The sequence below is a fragment of the Babylonia areolata genome, chromosome 29 (genome assembly GCF_041734735.1).
Source record: "Babylonia areolata isolate BAREFJ2019XMU chromosome 29, ASM4173473v1, whole genome shotgun sequence".
Classification (NCBI taxonomy): Eukaryota; Metazoa; Mollusca; class Gastropoda; order Neogastropoda; family Buccinidae; genus Babylonia; species Babylonia areolata.
This window is the reverse complement of record NC_134904.1, coordinates 22,561,025-22,583,786: the sequence shown is the minus strand read 5'-3', so window position 1 is coordinate 22,583,786 and position 22,762 is coordinate 22,561,025. Positions and strand designations below refer to the sequence as shown.

The window sequence follows — 22,762 nt, the reverse complement described above, 5'->3', positions numbered from 1 at the left end:
AACCGTCAGTGAAGATACTTTGAAAAGTGGGGAACTTGTGGCACAGCAAAAAACCAAAAAAAAACCAAAAACAAAACAAAAAACAAAAAAAACCAACCAATTTTCCATTGATTTTCGCTGTTTTAGTGAACCACCCTATTTTTTCTGGAGTGGTCTCATGTAGTGCTGGTCCAGGGGAGTTGTAGCATGCATGTAGCTGTGGAGTAGAATGAGTAAAGGAACAAGATTCCCATCTTTACAAAGGACTTGAAAGAAAGAACAGACAAACACATCCAACAGTTTTCAAGGTAACAACACACTGCAGCATTGAAATAATAGGCTGTCATACAAAATTGCTGACTCCTGTGATGACATCTGGGCTTACCTTGGCACTGTCTTCAGGACCAATGGGAGTGGGTCTGGCAGGAAGGCAGGATTCTGTTTTGATGACAGGTCCCTCTGTTACCACCACCTCCATAGAAGTCTCTGTTGTCGTTTCAGGAGGGGAGTGTTTGTTGGTCTCCAGTGAAGGAGGTGTGGGGAACATGCGTGTCAGTTCAGAGACAGAGACAACTGAAACAGAAAGGCACTCCCAAATCAGTGACGGATTTTTTGCCTGGAAGAAATACTTACAGTAAAAACCAAATACTCCATCACTGTGACAGATTTTATATCTCAATGCTGATGGAAATATTCTGTCAACAAAACATAGCTCACTGTGTCAAAAATTTCAAGGACTCTAGTATCTCTATTGCCAGGGGCAATGTTTGTGTAAATGTTTGCATTATCAGGAAGTGTGGACATGCACAGCATTGGATAAAAGATAAGAGTAGCAAATCCAATACACTTTCATCCTTTGAAGGGGGCATGTTACAGTCCCATGACTGTGATGAATCAGCAAAAAGCCTTTGGTGTTTTCATGAAAAAAATCAGCATTTTTCCATTACTTATTATAATATAAAGATTTTATTAACAAATCTAGAAATGAAATCAAAGTCTTTACACCTTATGTCTAACATTCTGACAAATGTTTTGCTGAAGACTCACCTGTACTTGGTTGTTCCTGGCTTTCATTTGGTAATGTGATACCGCCTGACTTCTCATCCACACCTTTGTCACCAGAGAAAGTGAAATCCATGCCCTGAAATAACAGTATCATAACAGTAAGCTTTCTTATCTCATTATTTATATTAAAAAAAAAAAAAATTAAAAAAAATCAAAAAAAAAAAAAAAAATCAACCAATTTGTACTTCCTATATCTCTCTATGAGGATTATGATATCTTTATCATTGGGAAAATGTGTGAGGTGAAGAGATGAGAAAATAATAAACATGGAATATTTGTATTTGTTTGTATTTCTTTTTATCTCAACAGATTTCTCTGTGTGAAATTTGGGCTGCTCTCCCCAGGGAGAGTGCGTCACTACACTACAGCGCCACCCATTTTTGACTCACTTGTGTAAACAAAGTGAGTCTATGTTTTAACCCGGTGTTCGGTTGTCTGTGTGTGTGTGTGTGTGTGTGTCTGTGGTAAACTTTAACATTGACATTTTCTCTGCAACTACTTTGTCAGTTGACACCAAATTTGGCATAAAAATAGGAAAAATTCATTTCTTTCCAGTCATCTTGTTTAAAACAATATTGCGCTTCTGGGATGGGCACAAAAAAATAAAGAATGAAGCCTAATTATATGCAAACTGCATTTACTGTTATATTTATATTTTTTGTATTCTCTAAACTTGGCACTTTGATCTGATATTCTGACCCAACAGCTAGAGCAGTCATTATTATCATTTTTTGTTCAAACAGGAACTTCTTTTGCTAAGCATGGAAGTTTTATTTATTTTGCAAACGTTTTGGTGCAGATAGTAAAAAAGGGAAATTACTCTGTAATGCTAGTGGAGTTAATTTGCTTTAAACTGATCTTTCTCATCTTAAACATTACGTTTTGAAACAAGAGAGGCAAGGCCTTCAAGACTCACTTGTGATGCACTTTAAAAAAAAAAAAAAAAAAAAAGCAAGCTTTTTATGTATTGAGTATAATTTAAAAATGTAATGTTTAAGATGAGAAAGATCAGTTTAAAGCAAACTAAGTTCCCCAGCAGAGTAATTTCCCTTGTTCTACTGTCTACACGAAAACGTTTGCAATAAATAAAACTTCCATGCTTAGCAAAAGAAGTTCCTGTTTGAACAAAAAATGATAATAATGACAGATCTTTTGTTGGGTCGAATATCAGATCAAAGTGCCAAGTTTAGAGAATACAAAAAATATAAATATAACAGTAAATGCACAATACTCAATACATAAATAGCTTGGATTTTTTTTTTTTTTAAAGTGTATCACAAGTGAGTCTTGAAGGCCTTGCCTTTCTTGTTTTGTATTTTTTCCTGTGTGCATTTTTTGTTTTGTTTTTCATAACTAAGTGGATTTTTCTACAGAATTTTGCCAGGAACAACCCTTTTGTTGTCATGGGTTCTTTTACGTGCGCTAAGTGCATGCTGCACACGGGACCTTGGTTTATCGTCTCATCTGAATCACTAGCGTCCAGACCACCAATCAAGGTCTAGTGGAGGGGGAGAAAATATCGGTGGCTGAGCCGTGATTCGAACCAGCGCGCTCAGATTCTCTCGCTTCCTTGGCGGACGCGTTACCTCTAGGCCATCACTCCACACTGTTAAGTCTTTTTTTATGGGAATAACTAAATAAGTATTTTTAAAATATGTCTGGATCTAAAAGAGTAATAGAACTGATTCCTTGCTTACAAATGATATAGTCAATAAAAGTTGTCAAACCATGTCTGAAATATGTTCTAATTACTTCTGACTTAACAGACGATGTATTTATTTTTCAAAACATGCCAATGACGACTGCTAAAACAAAATAAAAAACCAAAAAAAGCAATATAAAGTGTCAATCCAAGTTGTTATCAATTTCAAAATATCTGCGCCGTTACATGTCTATTCATATCCCACAAGTAAACATAAAGCTTACCACTGGCTCATTGTCATCTCCTGAGGAAGAGGATTCAAACAGGCGGGCCAGATCCTTCTCAGCTCCAATCACCTGCAAGTCTTTTTCCCGCTTCAAGTTGCCTGTAGATGACACTGGTGAATCCACCGCACCCATGTCTGGCCACAGACAGCACAGTAATTAATAACATAATGTCAGTCAGACACAAACCACACAGGAGCACACACACACACACACACACGATCATGGAAGAAACTGATGTGTATCCTAATGATTGCAGAGTAAGGAATAGAGTGCCTCAATTATGCAGACTGCTTGAAAAGAATACTTTTTAGATTAGCTTTAAAGAATGTGTATGACAGACAAGTATTGCTGAATTTAAATGATACCCAGAAAGTTACGCTGGGGCAAAGGCAGATACATGGAACTGGAGGCATGCAGGGAGAAAAGAAGGGTATGATGGCAAGAAATGAAATGAAGATGGTACAATTATGTCATAATTCGAACAACTGATCTGTGTCACCTTTATTTCAATTCAATGCAGCCTTGAGCACTGATGTCTGTCTGCACTGGGTCACGTGTGCCTATGCGTGTGTGTGGGTAAGTGTGCCAGAGCGTGTGCATGTGTGCACATGTGCAAGCGTGGCAGCATGTGTGCGTGCAAATGTGCATTACATGTTAATTCAAACAGTGAAATATTTCAATGACAGCAGATCCATCCACTCCGGATTCTGTGACTTACCTCCAACTACGTTTTCCTGACCAAATTCACCAGCATCCTCACCCTGTAGAAAACACAGTCAACTGCTTAAAAGACAGAACTTTATTATATGAAATCATATCATAGAACTTTAAATGCAATTATATTAGAAACAATACAGGCATATATATTCTGACAGTATCAGATTATGCATTTGCTTCATGACAGAGTTCAAGTGAAAATAATTCAGCCTATCAGTTTATAAAAACTTGGGACCATATTACTGTAATTTAGGATGGAAAGACTGACATCCCACCTTTTTTGGGAGGTGGAGGGGGGGTGCGGGGGCGGAGGGGGGGCAGGTGGAGGCAGGGAGGAGGGTATCATCCATTAATTCATGGGGGCTGGAGGCAGAGAACATATCCGTTAATTCATGGGGGCTGGAGACAGAGATGATATCCATTAATTCATGGGGGCTGGAGGCAGAGAAGATGATATCATCCATTAATTCATGGGGGCTAGAGGCAGAGAAGATGATATCATCCATTAATTCATGGGGGCTGAGGGCAGAGATGATATCATCCATTAATTCATGAGGGACTGGAGGCAGAGAAGATGGTATCATCTATACAATCATGGGGGGCTGGAGTCAGAGAAGATGATATCTATAAAATCATGAGAGGCTGGAGGCAGAGAAGATATCTATAAAATCATGAAAGGTTGGAGGCAGAGAAGATGATATCCATTAATTCACGGGGGGCTGGAGGTAGAGATGGTACCATCCATTAATTCATGGGGAGCTGGAGGCAGAGAAGGTGGTATCATCCATTAATTCATGGGGGCTGGATGCAGAGAAGATGATATCCATTAAATCATGTGGGGCTAGAATCAGAGAAGATGGTATCATCCATTAATTCAAGGGGGCTTGAGGCAGATAAGATGGTATCATCCATTAATTCATGGGGGGCTGGAAGCGGAGAAGATGGTATCAATCTATCATCCATTAATTCATGGGGGTTGGAGGCAGAGAAGATGATATCATCCATTAATTCATGGGGGGCTGGAAGCAGAGAAGATGGTGTCAATCTATCATCCATTAATTCATGAGGGGCTGGAAGCAGAGAAGATGTATCAATCTATCGTCCATTAATTCATGGGGTGCTGGAAGCAGAGATGCTATTGATCTATCATCCATTAATCCACGGGGTCCTGGAAGCAGAGAGGAGGGTATCAATCATGCATTATTTTAAAGCATAACACATTCTTAAAATTAAATGTTCTAAAGAATAATTTCACCATTTTAAAACTTAATGTTAGCCATTACCCCCCTCCTCCCAAATGTTGACATGGCAACCCATTTTATGACAGAATTTATATATATATATATATATATATATATATATATATATATATATATATATATATATAATATATATATATGTGTGTGTGATAGTCAATCGTGTCCCACTATGACCATCAGAACAGCAGAGGAGGCAACTGCTGTTCCGACTATTTGGGCTAGAATTTGATTATAGTGGAGAGTGTCTTGCCCAAGTTACATCCCCAATCTCTCGGCCAAGAGAGTTTTAGGACAGTCGGCGTTGGGATGGTTCCTAAAGGCCAACTAGCCAACAAGGCTGCAGCACTAAGAGCCAGTGCAATTCTGCCTCCTAGTTTGAGAGTCATAGTCCTTCACAAAAGACTAAGCTATAAATGATTTCCCATTGACTGGAGAAACCATTGATAATACAGCTCTCACTTTGCTGTTGTCCCAAATGTAAACTTATGTCAAACTTTGATATAAGCCGGGTGTTGGACAGAATTAACCCCTAGGCTGCCTGCATGACGAGATAACTTGTCATGGCAAGCATGTATGCTTCGCTGCCACAATGACGAGATAACTCGTCATCGAAATATTCTGACTTTTCCTTGGGTTACATTCACTTCGTTGACAAGAATAGTGGTAGCTTTAGCTTGGGGAATCTCTCTAGATTCTATTCATAGCTAGAAACCCCATCTACGTCATGAAGCAGTCCTTTATTTGAACGTTTTGGTTGGGTCACTGTCCTAGTGTTTGCCTGACTTCTCTCCTCGCTCGCTCAACAAAATGTCGGACTGACGCCGTGCTCAAGACATGCGATCGTGACGAACTAAATCAACCAAGATTTCTTTCTTTAGCTGATGCTCAGAAAGAATTGAAGCGTAAATTCGAAGAAGATAGTGATGAACATTTATAGGACGATCTGATAAAAAATAAAGGGAGCAATCAAGAGAGTGGCCAAGATGCGACTGTCAGTGAGTGATGTCAGCTGTACAGATCTTAGCAGACGACAGAACATGACTGAATTAGCAGCAGAGCGGTATTCTTGGCACACAGCCAACGCGGTCTGATGAGAGTTGAATCAAGTGACTGTGTGAGAGGGGTGAAGAGGAGGGGGGGTGGAGACTGAGGGGGCGTGGCCTCACATCCATCTTATCACTTGGAGAAGTCACAATGTATTGTGTATCTATCTCTAAAAATATATATATATATATATTGTGGTTGTTCTAGTATGATTTTGTGGTTGCAGATATTCATTTGTCCAGAAAATATGATGTTTTTGTGCAAATTACCTGACTAATGTTTGTAATGAACAAGTTGAAAATGTGACAAAAAACAAAACACTGATTTCAAAACAACAGCATGTCACTAAAAATATATAAAATGGGAACAGCATGTGTTTTGTATTCTTTGTTCATTTACCTTTCAGAAAATATATACTTTTATGAGTCTTTCTCCAATAACAAAGAGCACAGAACATTTGGAAAATTTATACCCGTTTTTTGTGAAAAAAAAAACCCTGGCAAAAAGATTTCAATTAAATTTTATTTTCCTGGCAGCGAAAGGGTTAATAAGTTTTCAGTATCAGCAAAGATACAGACTTGCCAATGGCAATAAAATGTTTTTCATCATTGTTTAAAAGAAACAACAACAAAAAAAACATGAAAATATTACCAAGTAAGTCTCTATCATGCTCCTGCCAATGCCTAGAAAAAACACTATGTTCATAGCATTTTGAACAAATGCAAGAAACAAACTGGCAAGAGAGAAGTGACTAAGAAATATACTGACCATCCCCCCCAAAAGAAGTGTCATTCCTTACCAATCGTGGTGACTGTCTATCTCGACTCAGCCTTGACCGTGCTATCATGGTGTCAGGGTTGACAGAGGCTTCATCGGAGAACTCATAGGGGTCAGGTGATGGAGTGCGATGCTGGGGAACACCGAACGGGGAATGTGGAAGAGGGGGAGAAATGGGCTCAAGGCCACTTGTGCCAGGTACTGGCTGAGCTATCTCTGGCAGTGGTTCAAACCGACTTCTTTTCAATGGAAAATATACCCTGGAAATAAAGATCACCAACAATCCAGATGCTCTTTATAGAGACACAGAGAGAGAGAGAGAGAGAGAGAGAGAGGGAGAGAGAGAGAGAGAGAGAGAGAGAGAGATATTTTTTTTTTAACTATTATGTCATTGGCCATGAGGTCCCTATGACATGGGTGAATGTGTCAACATATTTTCATTGCATAACATAACATTAACCCATTCTGTGCCACATAATTTTATATAAAAAAAATCCTCTCCCCCTGTCAGGGAATTTTGAGGATTCAGGGGTAATAAATTAAAAAGAATCCAGCACAAAAACTATAGGAGATACAGAACAAAAGTTAACTTTTTAGTGAAGGAAAATGAATGTGGATTGTATCAAGGCTTTTTTCTTCTTCTAAATCTAGATAAGATAACAATTCAGGTATATCAAAGTGAGGATAATAATTTTTATGCATTAAAAAATATATTTCCACCTCCACAGAAGGACACCATGAAAGAAAACAAAATACAGCTGGAAATAGCATGCTTGTTTATTGTTGTCTATAGTTCAGCCGACTGCACCACCCAAACACTCAACCATGTCAACACAAAACTGTCACATCTGCAAACAAACAAACAAAAAATTAATCATCAGCACAGCTTACAAAGTTGTGTAAATCCACTGACTGAGACTACTGTCTTCATAAGTTCATATAGTGAAGTGTCTGACGCCTTTTTCAGTTTTGTCATGTGAGGCAAACCCTCTTTACTCCTGCGCTCCAAGTGGTCCAGTACACAAATCATTATTGAGAAAAAAGGGTCTTTCACCTGACGAATGCTCCCTTAATAATATGTTTATAATCCAGCCATTTAAATGATCATATATATTCATTGTCATGAAGGAAAATCGAAAAACATGCAGAATGTCAGTCTAAGTGGTCCAGTACACAAATCATTGTTGAGAAAACATGGGTCTTCCACCTGATGAATGCTCGCTTAAATAATATGTTTATAATCCAGACACATTATATGTTCATTGTACCGCACTCACAGATGAAGGAAAAACTGGAAATCATACATATGCAAGACTTCAGTGGACCCCTTATACGCACGATGGAAACACTTTTTGCAGGACGTCAGCTGGTGTCTTTTTGGCACTCAACTAGTTAGAAATAGAATAAATGAATGAATATGGTGAAAGCAAATACTGAAACAAAACAAAGTTCTTTTCTTGAAGAAAAATGGTAGCAACTCACAGGCCAACCAACACATAATAACTCTAAGTCTGTTCATTCAGTTTCATCCATCAATGAAACATATTCCAACATTGGTCACAGAAGAAAATGTCAAACCTAATCTAACCACACAGTTTGTAAAATTTTAGGTGTCTGTAGTAATTTTTGCCCAGTTTTCAAAGCTTCTGATATAAATTTTGCCATCAAGATTTTCAACTCGTGATCTTCTGATATTAACATGCTAAAGAGATCCTTTCTTTCTGCAAATTCTTTTTTTTTCCATTCTAATCACATGTTTGTTTCTCAAAATCAAATCATCGTAAGATTTACAATCAAACATGAAATGAATTTCATAATCAACTGTGGAGTTACACAAAGGAAATGGAGAATCTTTTGACATATGTCATATCTGTCAATATATAGTGTCATAAACCATTTTTGTACGTATTAACTGATAAACAAGCCAAGAGCTCAATCTTAGAAATAAGTAAACTGTGTAAACATTGTACAATGCCATTTGTTTGTATCAAATTTTTCAGCTTGGAATATACTTTTAAATGAATCGAACCAGCTGTACATATCCTTACTTTCCATGTCTGAGTGCTAATTTTGTTCAAACATATCAAGCAGTCTGGATCTAAATTCTGAAATAAAAGTTTGCTCATGGTCATACCCTACAACTTGACACATCCACACAATTACAAAACCATTTTCTGACAAAACGTTTCTTGCACAAGAAACCTAATTAGTAATTTTCTTTTCCTTTCTCTATCTGGGTTAACATCATATGATATTGTATGCCTGTTTACTAAGTCTACTTTGAGGCAATTTCAACAGTTTAAACCAATACTTAATACATTTACGCAAGTTTTGATACACAAAGGATGCCTCCCAGTTTCACCATTCAGAACTTTCAGGCATGTATTGGAACACCTAGAAAATGTTTAACTGGAAAAGTATACATGTACTCTTTCCATCAGCTCATTTTTGCATAATCCCCAAATTTCAGCTGCATGAACATATCATATTATATGTAAGTACTGGTTCAATTCGGATATCAAATATTCTTCGGAACACATTAACATCAAATGATCAATACTGTTTCACTTTCTCATTTAGTCATTACGTATTTCCAATACACCTTTCTTAACTTTGAGACAAATTACATCCCATGCCAATTTAAGGCTTAATTTGGTTGTAAATAGTAACCTTAAAATATCCTTAAAAGAACCAACAAGTTCAGAGCGATATTAACTATCATGATACCATTTCTCACAAGCAGACAAGTGACCTCCCTTGTGAAATCAAAATGTTTGCTTTACCGTTTGCTTCATCAAGGTTCACAGTTAAGCACAAACGATCTGCTTCTTGTTTTAATATAGTTAACTGATTTTGAAGTCCCAAAATTGTTCCAGACAAAAGAATCACATGATCAGCAAATAATAGCAAAAATATTTCAACAATATTTGGAATCATTTGAATACCATGTCTACCTTTTCTTGTTAACTCTTTTCTTTTTCTTTTGCATTTGACAGCTACGCAGTCAGGGTAGAAGTCTGAGGGATGCCACAAACTTGGATGTCCAGCGAAGATCGGCTACCATCCCCCAGAGCTTGGTGTTGAGGTCCACACCCCCAGGCCAGGACTGCTGCTGCATCTTCACATACAGGGGGCAGTCTTGGAGAATATGGGATGGGGTCTGGTCAGCCTGGCCGCAATCACATAGGGATGTGGCTGCCACTCCAATCCTCTTCAGGTGTGCTCGGAGGCCGCAGTGTCCTGTGTGAAGGCGGTAGATGGTAGTCTGGTGTCTTCTCTCCAGTGTCCTGATGGGATCCTGGTTAGCCTGGTAGCCTCTGTTCAGGGTGACCCAGACTCTTCAGAATCTGCTGCAGAGGAATTTTTGCTTCCTCATATGTGGCAGGTATGGTCGGCTGTGTGAGCTGGCTTCCTTCCTTAGCAAGATGGTCTGCACACTTGTTGCCTGGGAGGCCTACATGGGCAGGCACCTACTGGAGGGTTGTTGGGGCTATTAGGGTAAGGGTTGCGAGGGAGGCCTTGAGGGAGTGAACCAGGATCAGGGGAGTCAAGAGCCTGGAGTGTGGACATGGAGTCAGTGAAGATGGAGATACTGCCAAGGGGCTTTCCACGGGAGGAGAGGAATTCTGCTGCCGTTTTAATGGCCAGGACTTCAGCTCTGAAATTGGAACAGAGCTTCCCTCCAGGGAGTGCAATGCTGCTGTGCTCTCCATCAGGAAATCTGACGTAGACACCACTGCCTCCGTTGTGTGTGGCTCCCTCCGCTGATCTGTCCATGTATACATGCGTCCTGGAGCTGGCTGGGTAGGACTCCTCTATCATGGCCAGAGTCAGGATCTTGAGAGTAGCTGGTTGCTGGTCTTCGGTGGTGATGCCAGGAACTCTGAGGCTGATGGTAGCCTCTATCTCTTGGTCAAGCCTCCAGTCAGGCAAGGCAAGGTCAGTGCAAGACTCCCCTTTTGCCGCCAGAACATCGCTGTGCTGTGCTCTGAGTGCCTTATACTGGTGGTTGAGGCTCTGACGTTTGAGACGGTTCTTGGTGGGCTGCTCCAGTCTGTGGTGTAGGTGGTGTGAGGGTAGTCTTCTGAGCTTCTCGCCCTACATCAGGACTTTTAGGTTGGGTCTTCTCTCCAGGGGCTCGACGTTAGCAGTTTTCTCCATGTCATGGATTGGCGTGGACCTCATGGCTCCAAGTATGAGGCGTAGTCGCATGTTTTGGACTTTGTTGAGCCGGCTCTTGTTGGTCTTGGAGGCTGTGCCCCATGAGGTTAAAGCTTACTCCATGGTGGGTCTGACCGCTCCCATGTAGACCCTAACGAGAAGCCTGCTGTCCGCTCCCCAAGTCATCCCGGCCAGCTTCTTCAGCAGGGCTAGCTTGCGGATGCCTCTCATCTCCATCTCCTCAATCTGGGGCCACCAGGTCAGGCAGGTGTCCAATATGACGCCAAGGAATGTTGGTGTATCCGTCTGGGGAAAGACCTGTCCCTGGAGCTTCAGCTTGACTTGCTTGTTGGCAGTGGAGAGAGAGAAGAGTGTTGCGCTGGTTTTTGTGCTGTTGAGCTCAAGACCCCTTGTTAACTCAACTGCTAACTGATTAACCCCTAGGTTGCCTATATCATGAGATAACTCGTCATCGCAAGCATGTACGCTTTGCTGCCGCAATGACGAGATAACTCGTCATCGAAATATTCTGACTTTTCCCTGGTTTGCATTCAGTCGTTGACAAAAATACTGGTCACTTTAGCCTGGGGAATCTTTCTAGATTCTATTCATAGCTAGAAACACCGACTACGTCACGAGGCAGTCCTTTATTTGAACGCTCTGGTTGGGTTACTGCCCGCAGTGTTTGCCAGACTCCTCTCCTCGCTCGCTCGCTCGACAAAATGTCGGACTGACGCCGTGTTCAAGACATGTGATCGTAGCAAACTAAATCAACCAAGATTGCTTTCTTTAGCTGATGCTCAGAAAGAATTTAACTTTTAACTTTAAGCATAAATTCGGAGCAGACAGTGATGAACATTTATAGGATGATCTGACAGAAAATAAAGGGAGCAATCAAGAGAGTGGCCAAGATACAATTACCAGTGAGTGATGCCAGCTGTAGCAGACAACAGAAAGTGACCAAATTATTAGCAGGACACAGTGTGAGTGATTTTCTTGGCACTCAGCCAACACAGTCTGATGAGAACTGGATAAAGTGACCCTGTGAGAGGGGTCATGAGGAGGGGGGTGGAGACGGAGGGGTGAGGGGTCGTGGCCTCGCATCCATATTATCACATGGAGAAGTCACAATGCATTAAGTATCTATCTCTTTAAAAAAAATGTTTCTTGTGGTTGTTCTAGTATGATTTTGTGTGTGCAGATATCCATTTGTCCAGAAAATATGATATTTTAGTGCAAATTACCTGACTAATGTTTGTAATGAACAAGTTGAAAATGTGACACAAAACAACAAAACACTGATTTCAAAACAACAGCATGTCACTAAAAATACATAAAATGGGAAAAAATCATGTTTTGTATTCTTTATTTATTTACCTTTCAGAAAAGATATACTTTTATGGGTCTTTCTCCAATAACAAAGAGCACAGAATTTTTTCTGAAAATTTATACCCGTTTTTTGTGAAAAAACCCTGATAAATAGATTTCACTTAAATCTTATTTTCCTGGCAGCGAAAGGGTTAATAAGATTTAAAAAGAAACGAAAACATATTTGGACTCAAAAACATCTTTGCTTTACTCCACTACCTCGAACAAGACATTAAACAAGTCACTGTATACATACTTATTGCACACACATGCAAGCACTGAATCATAAGATACATCCCTCAAAGCTTTATATATCTTGCAATTCACACCATTTTTTTTCACTGAACATTCCATAATCTATTGGTATTACATTTAACAGAATCAAAGGCTTTTTTCGAAGTTAACAAAGGCAATGCAGTTTCATATTGCTTGACAACTACTTCCGTATCAATGTAAACAGTGTAAAGATATGATCAATGGTATTATAATCATCTCTAGATCCAGCTTGTTCCACAACAATCTTTTCTTTTTTGTCTGCCCGTTTAGTATTATATCTTTCTCAAAATAAGCATACATACACTTTACTTTTGATACCTGTTTCAGCTTTTCCACAATAGTTGTTGGGGTTATTAACGTAACCTTTTTTCAGGTTATCAATAATAAAAATGGATTCTGACCACTGAAAAGGAGAAGTCTCACTTTGAAAAAGTCTGTTGAATAAAACTGCAACTTGAGAAAGAAAATCTTAAAGTTGTATAACACTTTAACACCTGAATTGGCATGTTTTAACATTTCCCCAATAACCCTCATCTGGACCAGCACTTCTTCCACACTTCAATTTTTTTGGTTATATCTGTATGATTTCTTCCCTAGAAATTGGGTCGTTGAATATAGGTTCAATATTTTCATTATCATTCTGAGATTCCAAACAAACGAGCTCGCAATGTGCACAAGTTGGAAAGGGTCAGTTCAGATTTGATCAAAACCGTACTTCTGTCCAAGACTGAAATAAAAAACACCAGCAAAACACAACAGAAACACACATGAATGACCCATCTGGGCTTTCCTTGGTCTGAAATCCGACTATTGTCATAAGGATCCCATGCCTGTGAATCAGAGAATCTCCAGGCAACAGAAAAGCATACCTGAGCAGAAGAATTTCAACTATACCACAGCCTGGAAGCAAACTTCATGGTGAAACAATACCTATCACTCAATACCTGTCATTCACTCATTCTCTGTGCTCTTTTTTTTTCTTTGATATTACTTTATGAAGAGCAAAGGACACAGACAGACAGATTATTTCATACTAACCAATTGTGGACTGAATGACGATCATACAGTGTTGGTGTGACCAGATCACCCTCCTCGTCAGAATCACTACTGGGCAACATGGGTCTCTTTGGAACATGTTCCACACTTTTCTGCTGCGACTGTAACCAATTGGACACTAATTCTTTCTTTGCTGACTCTAAAGCACTCCATGGTAACTGAGAATCTGGAGGCACTGGGGCACCACTCCCTACTCCCCCACTTATTGCTACTGCTGGTGAAGTTGCTGCTGCTGCCTTACATGGCTGGGGCGTAGCAGCCCCTTGCCCACTAGTCAATTCTTCACTCTTGGGTACAACTTCTGAGTTAATGCTGCCATTTGGTAATGGGGTCACTGTTTCTCCGGATGTTTGTTCTGCACTTGTCACACCTGGAACACTATTACTATTACTGGCCAACAAATCTTTCTCTCCCACACAGTTCACACCGCCTGCAGTACTGGTGGTGCCGTCACCCCCACCTCCACCATTCACTGCACTGTTGCTGCTGTTGCTGTTAGTGGTGGTAGTGGTAGTGGTGGTGGTGGAGGGTGTGGTGGCCTGGCCACTGCTGGGTGTTGTATTGCTGTTGGTCCCTCCCCCAGCCCCAGGAAGCTTGCTGGATGGTTGGGGACTGAGGGTGGGCATTGTGGGCTCCAGGGAGGGCAAGTTGGGTGGAGGGTCCAAAGGAGAAGGAGCTGAATTGGGGGTGTCTGCTGCCACCTCTGGCACAGGAGTAGATCCCCCTTGGGGAGGGATGGTGGTTGAGCCTGTGGGCAGGAAGGCAGGGTTGGGGGGAAGGTGGCTCATAATGCGTTCAATGTCAAACTGAAGAACATCCTCCTGAATCTGGGCCTGCCTTCGATGAAATGGAATGGAACTGCGACTGTGACGTGACTGTTGTCTTTCCACCTTCTTCTCTTCTTTCTCCTTCTCTCCTTTCTCTTTGTCCCCTTTCTCTTTCTCTGAATCCTTGTCTTTCTTTCCACTAGATTTGGATTTGCTTTGAGGTGCACTTTTCATCTTGCGATGTCTAAATAAACAGAAGAAAAGGACCAGAATGAAACAAGTTATTTCAACAGAATAAGAAACAGTAAAGAGATAAATCCAGTATTCTTCCCATTCATACTTAATACAACTGAATTCAGGAGCTTCCTCTACTTGTCAACTTACAATCCTATCGATCCTATTGAATGTTACCTGCATTACTCCATGATTTACACTCTGATGAAGCCAACATCTTTTCAAATAGAAATTTCATAGGATGACTAAATCAAAATGAAAATGATACAAAAACACTAGTACTGAAAACATTACCCTGGAAACATCAGAGTATATATCTGGAAGGAAAAAAAAAATCTTCTGACAGCAGCCCCCAACCCCTTGTCCTAAGTTTCTGAAGAAAGAAAAAAAGACCAAGAACTACTTACTTTACACAATTACAAGTGACTTTGGAGGAGGGGTCAGCAAAATTCCACAGTCCTGTTGTTTGACAGTCCTCAGAACCACCACCATCTGGAGGCCTGCAAATACACCAGTCACGGTTGTAGAAGCAGTACAGTACTATATTAGCATGTATCACTGATCCCACCAGGATAATAAGTCATAAATAAGTATAGACACTTAACAAAAATCATCTTTCAAATTCTCTCTTAAAAATACATGTAATATCCAAACCCGCTGAAATCTCTCAGCCCACTTACACCCACCAAAATGGCTACTCAGTATCAGACTTCTGAAGAACGCATGCCCGTCTTAAAAACAAAACAAACAAAAAAGCTACAGATTTTTCTCCTTCTGTTTCATGATCACATGGATAGAGATCTGTAATTCAGAAACCAAAAAAAACCTTGTGAGATTCTCATGATAACATCAGACATGCATGCATAGTGAGTTAAGTTCCTGACTGTCTGTTGAGCATTCCATGTGTGTGTGTGTGTGTGTGTGTGTGTGTGTGTGTGTGTGTGTGTGTGTGTGTGTGCAAGTGGATCTGTTGATTTAGGTCATTTGATGACATTATCCAAGATGTATGACATTAATCATTCTCTGAATAAAATTAACAGTCTCTTTCGCCTCCTTTCATTAATGTGTTCTCACAATCTTCCAATGTGATCCATGTGCTGATAATGATATTCATACAAAGAAGTCATCAAGTACATCAACTTACAAAACAGTACACCAAGTTTTCTTACATAACAACTACTTGGGTGAATGCAGATAATGTAAGATCTTAACACTCAGTGTGAACAGAACAGTCCTTATTACCTTTGGTCTTTTAAAATCTGATGTTTCAACTGTCATCCATTCAAAAAAATTTTTTTTCTTTGGTCTACATATATACTAATATAGAGTAATGTCCCATTTAATGACAGACTTTTGTTGCTCCTGGCAAATGTATACATGAATGTAACTTTCAAACTAAAAATAACAAAATAACCACTATCAATCAATGTGTCAATATATCAGATAAAAGTGCCAAGTTTCAAATCAAAGATATAAAATTGTAACAGTAACATTACTGTGGAAACATTCTTGGTTTCCACACAAGTTTACTGTAGACAAATATACTTACATAGACACATACACACAGACAACCAAAACACAGATTACAGACTCATGGTGTGTGTATATGAATGCAAGTTTTCCTCTGTTTACACCTATATCAACTACTCCTCCTTTATAATGGTTAGTCTTAGAAGGATTACATTCCTGAAATGAAACAGGCCAACAACATAAAGTGGAAAGCAGTTTAATAACTCTTTCATTCCTACAGCACGGCTTTCTGGTTTACACCCTTCTTTCCTGGAGACTGGAAAACCATGCAGCAGAAAATTCCCCCTTTCGTTCCTACAGCATGGAAAATCTTACGGTAAGCGCTTTGAACTTCAAACAAGTCGTGCCATCACCGCGCATAATCTATGATTCTATCCTTGACCGGGTCACTAATGGGACAGTGTTTATGAAAGAAATGGATGCCAGACACCCCCTTAACAGGCTGTGGGAAAGTGGCCGCCACTACATTCTTGCAGATGTGCTGTGTAGACACACGTACACAGAAAATGGAATGTGTAGCAAATTCTGATTCTGACCAGTTTTCTAATGACAAGTTTTTCAACACTATATCAGACGATTTTGATCTGTTACAACTGAATGATGAGAAGAGAGTACAATTAGCTGCTGCTACAGAAGCAAAGATAGTGGGCAATGAAAAGCTCAGAAAGTGCAAGTGTGAAAATTGTGGTATAAATTTGTGCAGTAACTATAATGACTGTTTCAAGGTACATCACATATGTGTCACCTTTGGGTGACATATTATGTGATGACTGTGAAACGAACATGTGTATTTTGAGAAAAAAATATTTTCTGAATAGTTTGTCAAGAACTGTGTAAATAATGTTCTGATTATAGCAGTGATCACTTGACCAGTGAAAGGCATATATTTTCTTTGAGACAAACTTCGAATCATTCATGGGGTAAAGACAACAGCAGTCACAACTGACAGTTTTTCATGGACATGACTATCAGTGTGGCACCAAGATACATACAAGGCACTGCTCAGTGAGTACCTGCATGATGTGTATACTCTGCAAGCAAAACACTATCCTGCATGTGGTACATCTTTGTATGCATTGTGTTGGACTCCCATATCACCTGTTTTACACCCAAGTGCCACCAGAGATATCACCCTTTAGTGTCAACAGGGTCACAGACAACTTCTCACATCAATTCTGTACACAACTGTATATGATAATCTATCTTTCTCTTCTCTAAATCCAGGAACAAGGGGAAGTAATGGTTCATGGAAAAATAGGATCAAAAGAGTTAAAGCAGATGGAGGGCGAATAAAAGAAAGTGACAGAGGCGAAAAACAATAGAAATGTGAGTAAATCCTACTTTCTGGCAGCAGTGGGCATCCCTGTAGTCAGAGTGGAATCCTGGGCAACCTTTTCTGTGATCTGATGGCCAAGCACCTGTCCAATGCTGGGCAGCATCGACTGCCTGCCCTCTCCAAACCCAACCCCTATCTTCTCCCCTCCACCACTGCCTCCAAGCATGTGTGGGTTTGGAGAGTGTGGTGGTGTGAGGGGCCCATGGGAATGGTGGAAGCTGGAGCTCATGCCATGGGAACGCCCAGCCATCAAGTCAGGGGCTGACATCCCTGTCTGCAGGCGACATGCTGACTCGTCTGAATCGCAGATTAACACATAAGCTGAAGGATACCGCATACGATACCCCGCTGAAAAACAGAAAAAAACACGATTTTTTTTCTTTATGTGGAGCATTCTGACAAAATGTACATTAAAAAAAGAAAAAAGGTAAAAAGAAAAAGATATTACACCAGTAAATCTTTCCCAGTCTGTCTGATTTCCGAAAAAAAATTATAAACACAACTATCAATAAAACAAAATTTCTACACTGGTGTCTGTTGCAGTAATTCCCACTTGTTCCTCAAGAGAGTTAACTCAGTACTACCAGTACCCCCCTCCCCTGACGGCCCATTCGTATAATAATAATAATAATAATAAATATCTATACAGTGCTGAATCTTGTGTAGAGACAAATCAAAGCGCTTTCACACCAGTCATTCACATGCATACATAATTCTTATCCTGAGAAACTGAAGACAAAGAAATGGCAGAGGAGGCAGGCTTTCTTGGAAAGAGATGGATTTTAAGGCCAGACTTGAAAAAGCTGAGTGCAGAGACCTGAAGAAGCGAAAGAGGAAGTTTACTCCAAATGAAAGGTCCAGAGACAGAGAAAGAATGGCGGCCAACAGTGGAGTGTTTGAATCTGGGTATGAACAGAGTGGATCCAAAGCCGATTGTAGAGAGAAAGATGGGGGTATGGGCAAGTATGGATAAGTAATTAAAAAAAAAAAAAAAAAAAAAAAAAAAAAAAACAACAAATGTTAGAACGAAGCATGATAAATTGTGAACACTTCTGCCAAATATGAACGCTCTACAATTAACAGTAATTCTATGGCAGTGTGTGTACTTTAGGAACCATATTTTCTTTTAAAATGCATGGAAATTTTTAAATACTAGGTAGTTTCTCAGTAACATAAACAAATGCTAGTGGATTAACCAGTGTATCAGTATGTCAAATATAAGTGCAAATTTTGTGAATAAGAAATAAAAATACAACAATAACCAGATTTTGGAAACATTTTTTGCTTCTTCATAATTTTTGTACCCTTCCCAGATGTGCATTATTCGAATTAGACTTTCAAAAGAACCGATTTTCTTCCCTATCTTTACGTATTTCCAGAAAAAATCATGAAGTTAAAGTTTACTATGGACACACACACACATGAAACACATGGTTACTATTTAGACCCATGTTTGTTTCTAAACACACACACATGAGTCAAAAAAGGATATAAAATTTAGTTTTTCACTTACCAACAATGACTTCTACAAGGTTGGGCAGACGGTTCGGATCAAATTCCTTTGCCTCATCAAAGTCAAAGGGGTAATGCTGGTTCCACAGTTGGAAGAGGTGGCGATTGTGAGGATCTGTGTCCCGAAATGTCTGTCCTGTCAGAGTGCCATTCAATCCATAGGGTGCCAGGATTACTGTAAGAACAAATGAAATCAGATGTTTGTTAGCCTGACAGGCAATATCAAATGTTTGTAAAGCCTTTCACTTCCAACCGCAGATATATCCACAGCTTTGGGGTAATTGCATTATCAACTGCCCAGCCCGTCACTTGTTGAATACGCTTACGTCCTTGCACATGGCAACTGCCTTGATGTGTGCTCAAAACAATATCTCAGCAAGTTTTTGCTTGTTTCATTGTGTTTTGTAAAGTGAACAGTCATTAAGCGTGTCAACATGGCTGTCCACACATGCAGTTCAGAAAAGGTGGCTAGAATTTTATTTGATTTTGCGCACAACATAAACAATAAAAACATGATAGAAAACTAAAGTAATGTTGTTGACCAACTGAAGTGATTCTGGTTATCCTGATGATGATTACATGCTAAAAGGTACATCAGCAGGAAGGGGGTGGGGTTGTGTTAAAAGTGGGAATAGAAAAAAACCTAATATTTTAGCTTGGAACCTTCCTTTTGGGGTTTTCATTTACAATGAAACCCTCCCGATGAAGGTTTCAAGCCAAAATATTGTTTACTGCGAGATTTTGTGTAATATTCTGTGATAGTGTTTGTAGGTGTTTGAGTGGGAGAGTGTGCAAGTGGTTGAATGTGAGTGCCTATGAAACAACATGATAATGGAGGAAAATTAGCATAACTGCATTTGGTTGTTGTGTACAATACATTTGCTAATATTTCAGAACCACTTCCACCCATAAATAAACATATTTGAATTTTCATCTTCTTCTTTTTTTTTAATTTAAAAAAAAAAATTATCTATTTAAATATTTTGTGTACCCCCCCCCCCCCCCCGAAATCAGAGTTATCTTTCCCTTACTGGGATTTAATTTATCCTGTCAAAATTAAACATACGATAATAGTACATTGAAATACTCTCCATTCACTTGCCTTCAAGAACATATATACTTTTACATACTTTTGAGGATTATTTTCATTTTTATGATTTTTTTTAAGAGGCTGGCGAATATTTTGCAAAAATCACAAATAGTTCAGGAAGTCAAAGAGTTAAACAATAAGCTATTCAAACCACAGCAATACAGTCTTCAATTTCATTTCAAATCCAAATTAACAAGTCAGCAAGGAAATGCAGCATTTGTATCTGTGAGTGTGTGAATGTGAGTGCACATGTGTGAAGCCAAATAAATTTATAAATACAATCAATCTGAATAGTGTGGTCAACCATCATTCAGTTCTCCACCTAAATGGAAAGCGGGCAAATTTTGTAATAAAAACAATGGAAATGGTACACAAGCAGAGAAATAAAAAGATTTAAAAAGAAACTGCCCAGCCATAGCAATCATGCTTTACCACTTACCCTGAAAATGGACTTGGGAGTCCTGAAGCAAATTAAGGTGGTGGTTTGTCAGGCGCCACACAGCTGGATGCTGCTTCACCTCAATGCTTGCACACACCTGGGATTCTCCATGCAGGAAGAAGTGGAAACAGAAGGACAGGTGGCAGCTGAGGGAAAACATCACCAAAAATGAATCAGATATAATTTTCAACAAGCGAACACCTACAGTATAAAAAAAAAAAAAACAACTAAGAAGAAACCCAAATAATCTTTGAAGCAGTGACCCTCCCCCCCTGTCTCCCTCCCACCCCCAAGAAAAAAAATCAATCAGTTTAATTCAAGGCTCATGATTGAAATACTGATATCCACTATTGTTACTGATGACGACAGTGACAAAATTGACCACAGAATTTGACACTTCGTCCAATCTATCCAATCACATATCAATTTTGAGGGGGTGACAATGACTGTCAGTGAGAGTGCAGTACATAGTCATATGCACAGAGGGCAGTATGTATGTACAATCTGAGAATAGGGAGAGAGAGAGAGAGGAGTGGTGTAATGGGAGGAGTGAGAGAGGAGTGGTGTAAGACGATAGGTTGAAGACCAGACAGCGTGAGTGCAAGGTGGTGTGGCCAAGATCGTCAGTGAACTGTCTTTCACAGCGTTCAACCTGATGGAAATGGACAACAGCCAAGAATCCATTATCTTCCTGAAACCCAGGGTTGACATACAATGGACATGAATCATGTTTTTTTTAATTTTTTTCATGCTTTTTGTTACTGATGGTGACCAGTTGACTGACTTCTTTCTAGAGGAGGCAAACCAGATACACAGCAGACAGTTCATTGGCTCAAATCAACCAGGAGGGAGTTAGTATCATCACTTTCCCCCTATTAAGTGGGTACGCTCTTAGGTGTTAAAATGAGCTCAACTGCTCATTTCCGAGAATGTAATTGTTTTTTGTTTTGTTTTTTATCTTGACTGAACACACATTTGTCATTGTTGGGACAGGTGTTCACTTTTATGTCTACTAGACATTGAGTTTGTTGTCATAAACATTTAATCTAATTTATTTTCTTCTACAGGTATCATCTAATTTTCGTTCCATAAGCATGCTATTTCTAGCTGCACTTATTTCTTTTCTCTTTGAATGTCAATCTGTGGACGTGGAAATAGACTTTTTTAATGCACAATAAAAATTATCATCACTCTGAAATGTCTGAATAGTTATCTACAATCCAAGTGCTTGGGAAAAAGGCCCAGATTAAGAATTCATACCAATTTTCCTTCACAAAAACATTTACTTATTTAGGTTATTACTTTGCTTCTGTACCTCCTATACGTTCTGCACTATAATTTTCTAAAATTCTACCCCTGAATCCTCTTAATTCCCAGGCAAGGGGAGAGCACTTTTTCATTATAATTTTTTTCTACCAAATTTCCTGGCACTTAATAGGTTAACATCCACCGGCAGTGAACTTTTTATCATTGGTAAAGAAGACCAGCCTATACATATCAAAACAGTGAGCTAACCAAAATAGACTTTGTGGGGTCCCAATAATAAAGGAAACCTCATATCTTCATGTTTTCTCTTCAATTCACAAACCTTCCATCTCCAGCGGTATGGTCCTGTGGCATCACAAACCATTTGCCCAAACGGACAAAGTTCTTGGACAGTAGACATCTGTTAATAAATAAAAATCACACAAAAATATGAACAAATACAACATATTAATCAATTAAAGAGTAAATGAGGTTCTCACTCAACACAGAGTTTCCCAATTAAAAGTTAACTTTTTTTTTTTTTAAATACTGGCCTTAATTCAGGGCCCAACAACCCCATTTAAGACTTACAGCTGCCAGAGTCAGTAAGTATCATTCTTTGTCAGGTGAATGTTGCTTACCAATTCCCTTCAAGTCTCCTTCATACAGTGAGTTCCAACTTAACACATACTTGCATACACATTCTCCCCTTCCTATGCCTAACAGTAATCTAGTAATACTGCTTCCCATGAAAATATGTTCACAACTGAGGAATGTAACTTCTACAGTTCTAGTTCTTATGTTTCATCTTATCATCCACCATTTACTGACTTATTAACCATTATAATTGAATATTTAATGACATCTTTTAATCATTGATAAGATTAAGTATTTTCTACTTCAACTACTCTGGCTGGTCACAGTAAATGATTTAATGTGAGTGATCTTTTGTTCTGGACTTTCAACATCTGCTTTTTA

General features: G+C 39.3%; 1 protein-coding gene across 1 annotated transcript in view; it reads right to left on the bottom strand.

Moving 5' to 3' along the window:
- LOC143302314 (mediator of RNA polymerase II transcription subunit 13-like) overlaps positions 1-22,762 on the bottom strand; it is a 130,519-nt gene that overhangs the window by 95,405 nt on the left and 12,352 nt on the right. The window contains exons 4-14 of the mRNA XM_076616925.1: positions 22,128-22,205; positions 20,540-20,685; positions 19,012-19,185; positions 17,504-17,846; positions 15,040-15,132; positions 13,614-14,642; positions 6,793-7,030; positions 3,692-3,734; positions 2,971-3,107; positions 1,027-1,120; positions 365-552 (exon numbers count right to left, since the gene is read on the bottom strand). Of these exons, the coding sequence (XP_076473040.1) occupies positions 365-552; positions 1,027-1,120; positions 2,971-3,107; positions 3,692-3,734; positions 6,793-7,030; positions 13,614-14,642; positions 15,040-15,132; positions 17,504-17,846; positions 19,012-19,185; positions 20,540-20,685; positions 22,128-22,205 (2,563 nt within the window). The remainder of the gene's footprint in view (positions 1-364; positions 553-1,026; positions 1,121-2,970; positions 3,108-3,691; positions 3,735-6,792; positions 7,031-13,613; positions 14,643-15,039; positions 15,133-17,503; positions 17,847-19,011; positions 19,186-20,539; positions 20,686-22,127; positions 22,206-22,762) is intronic.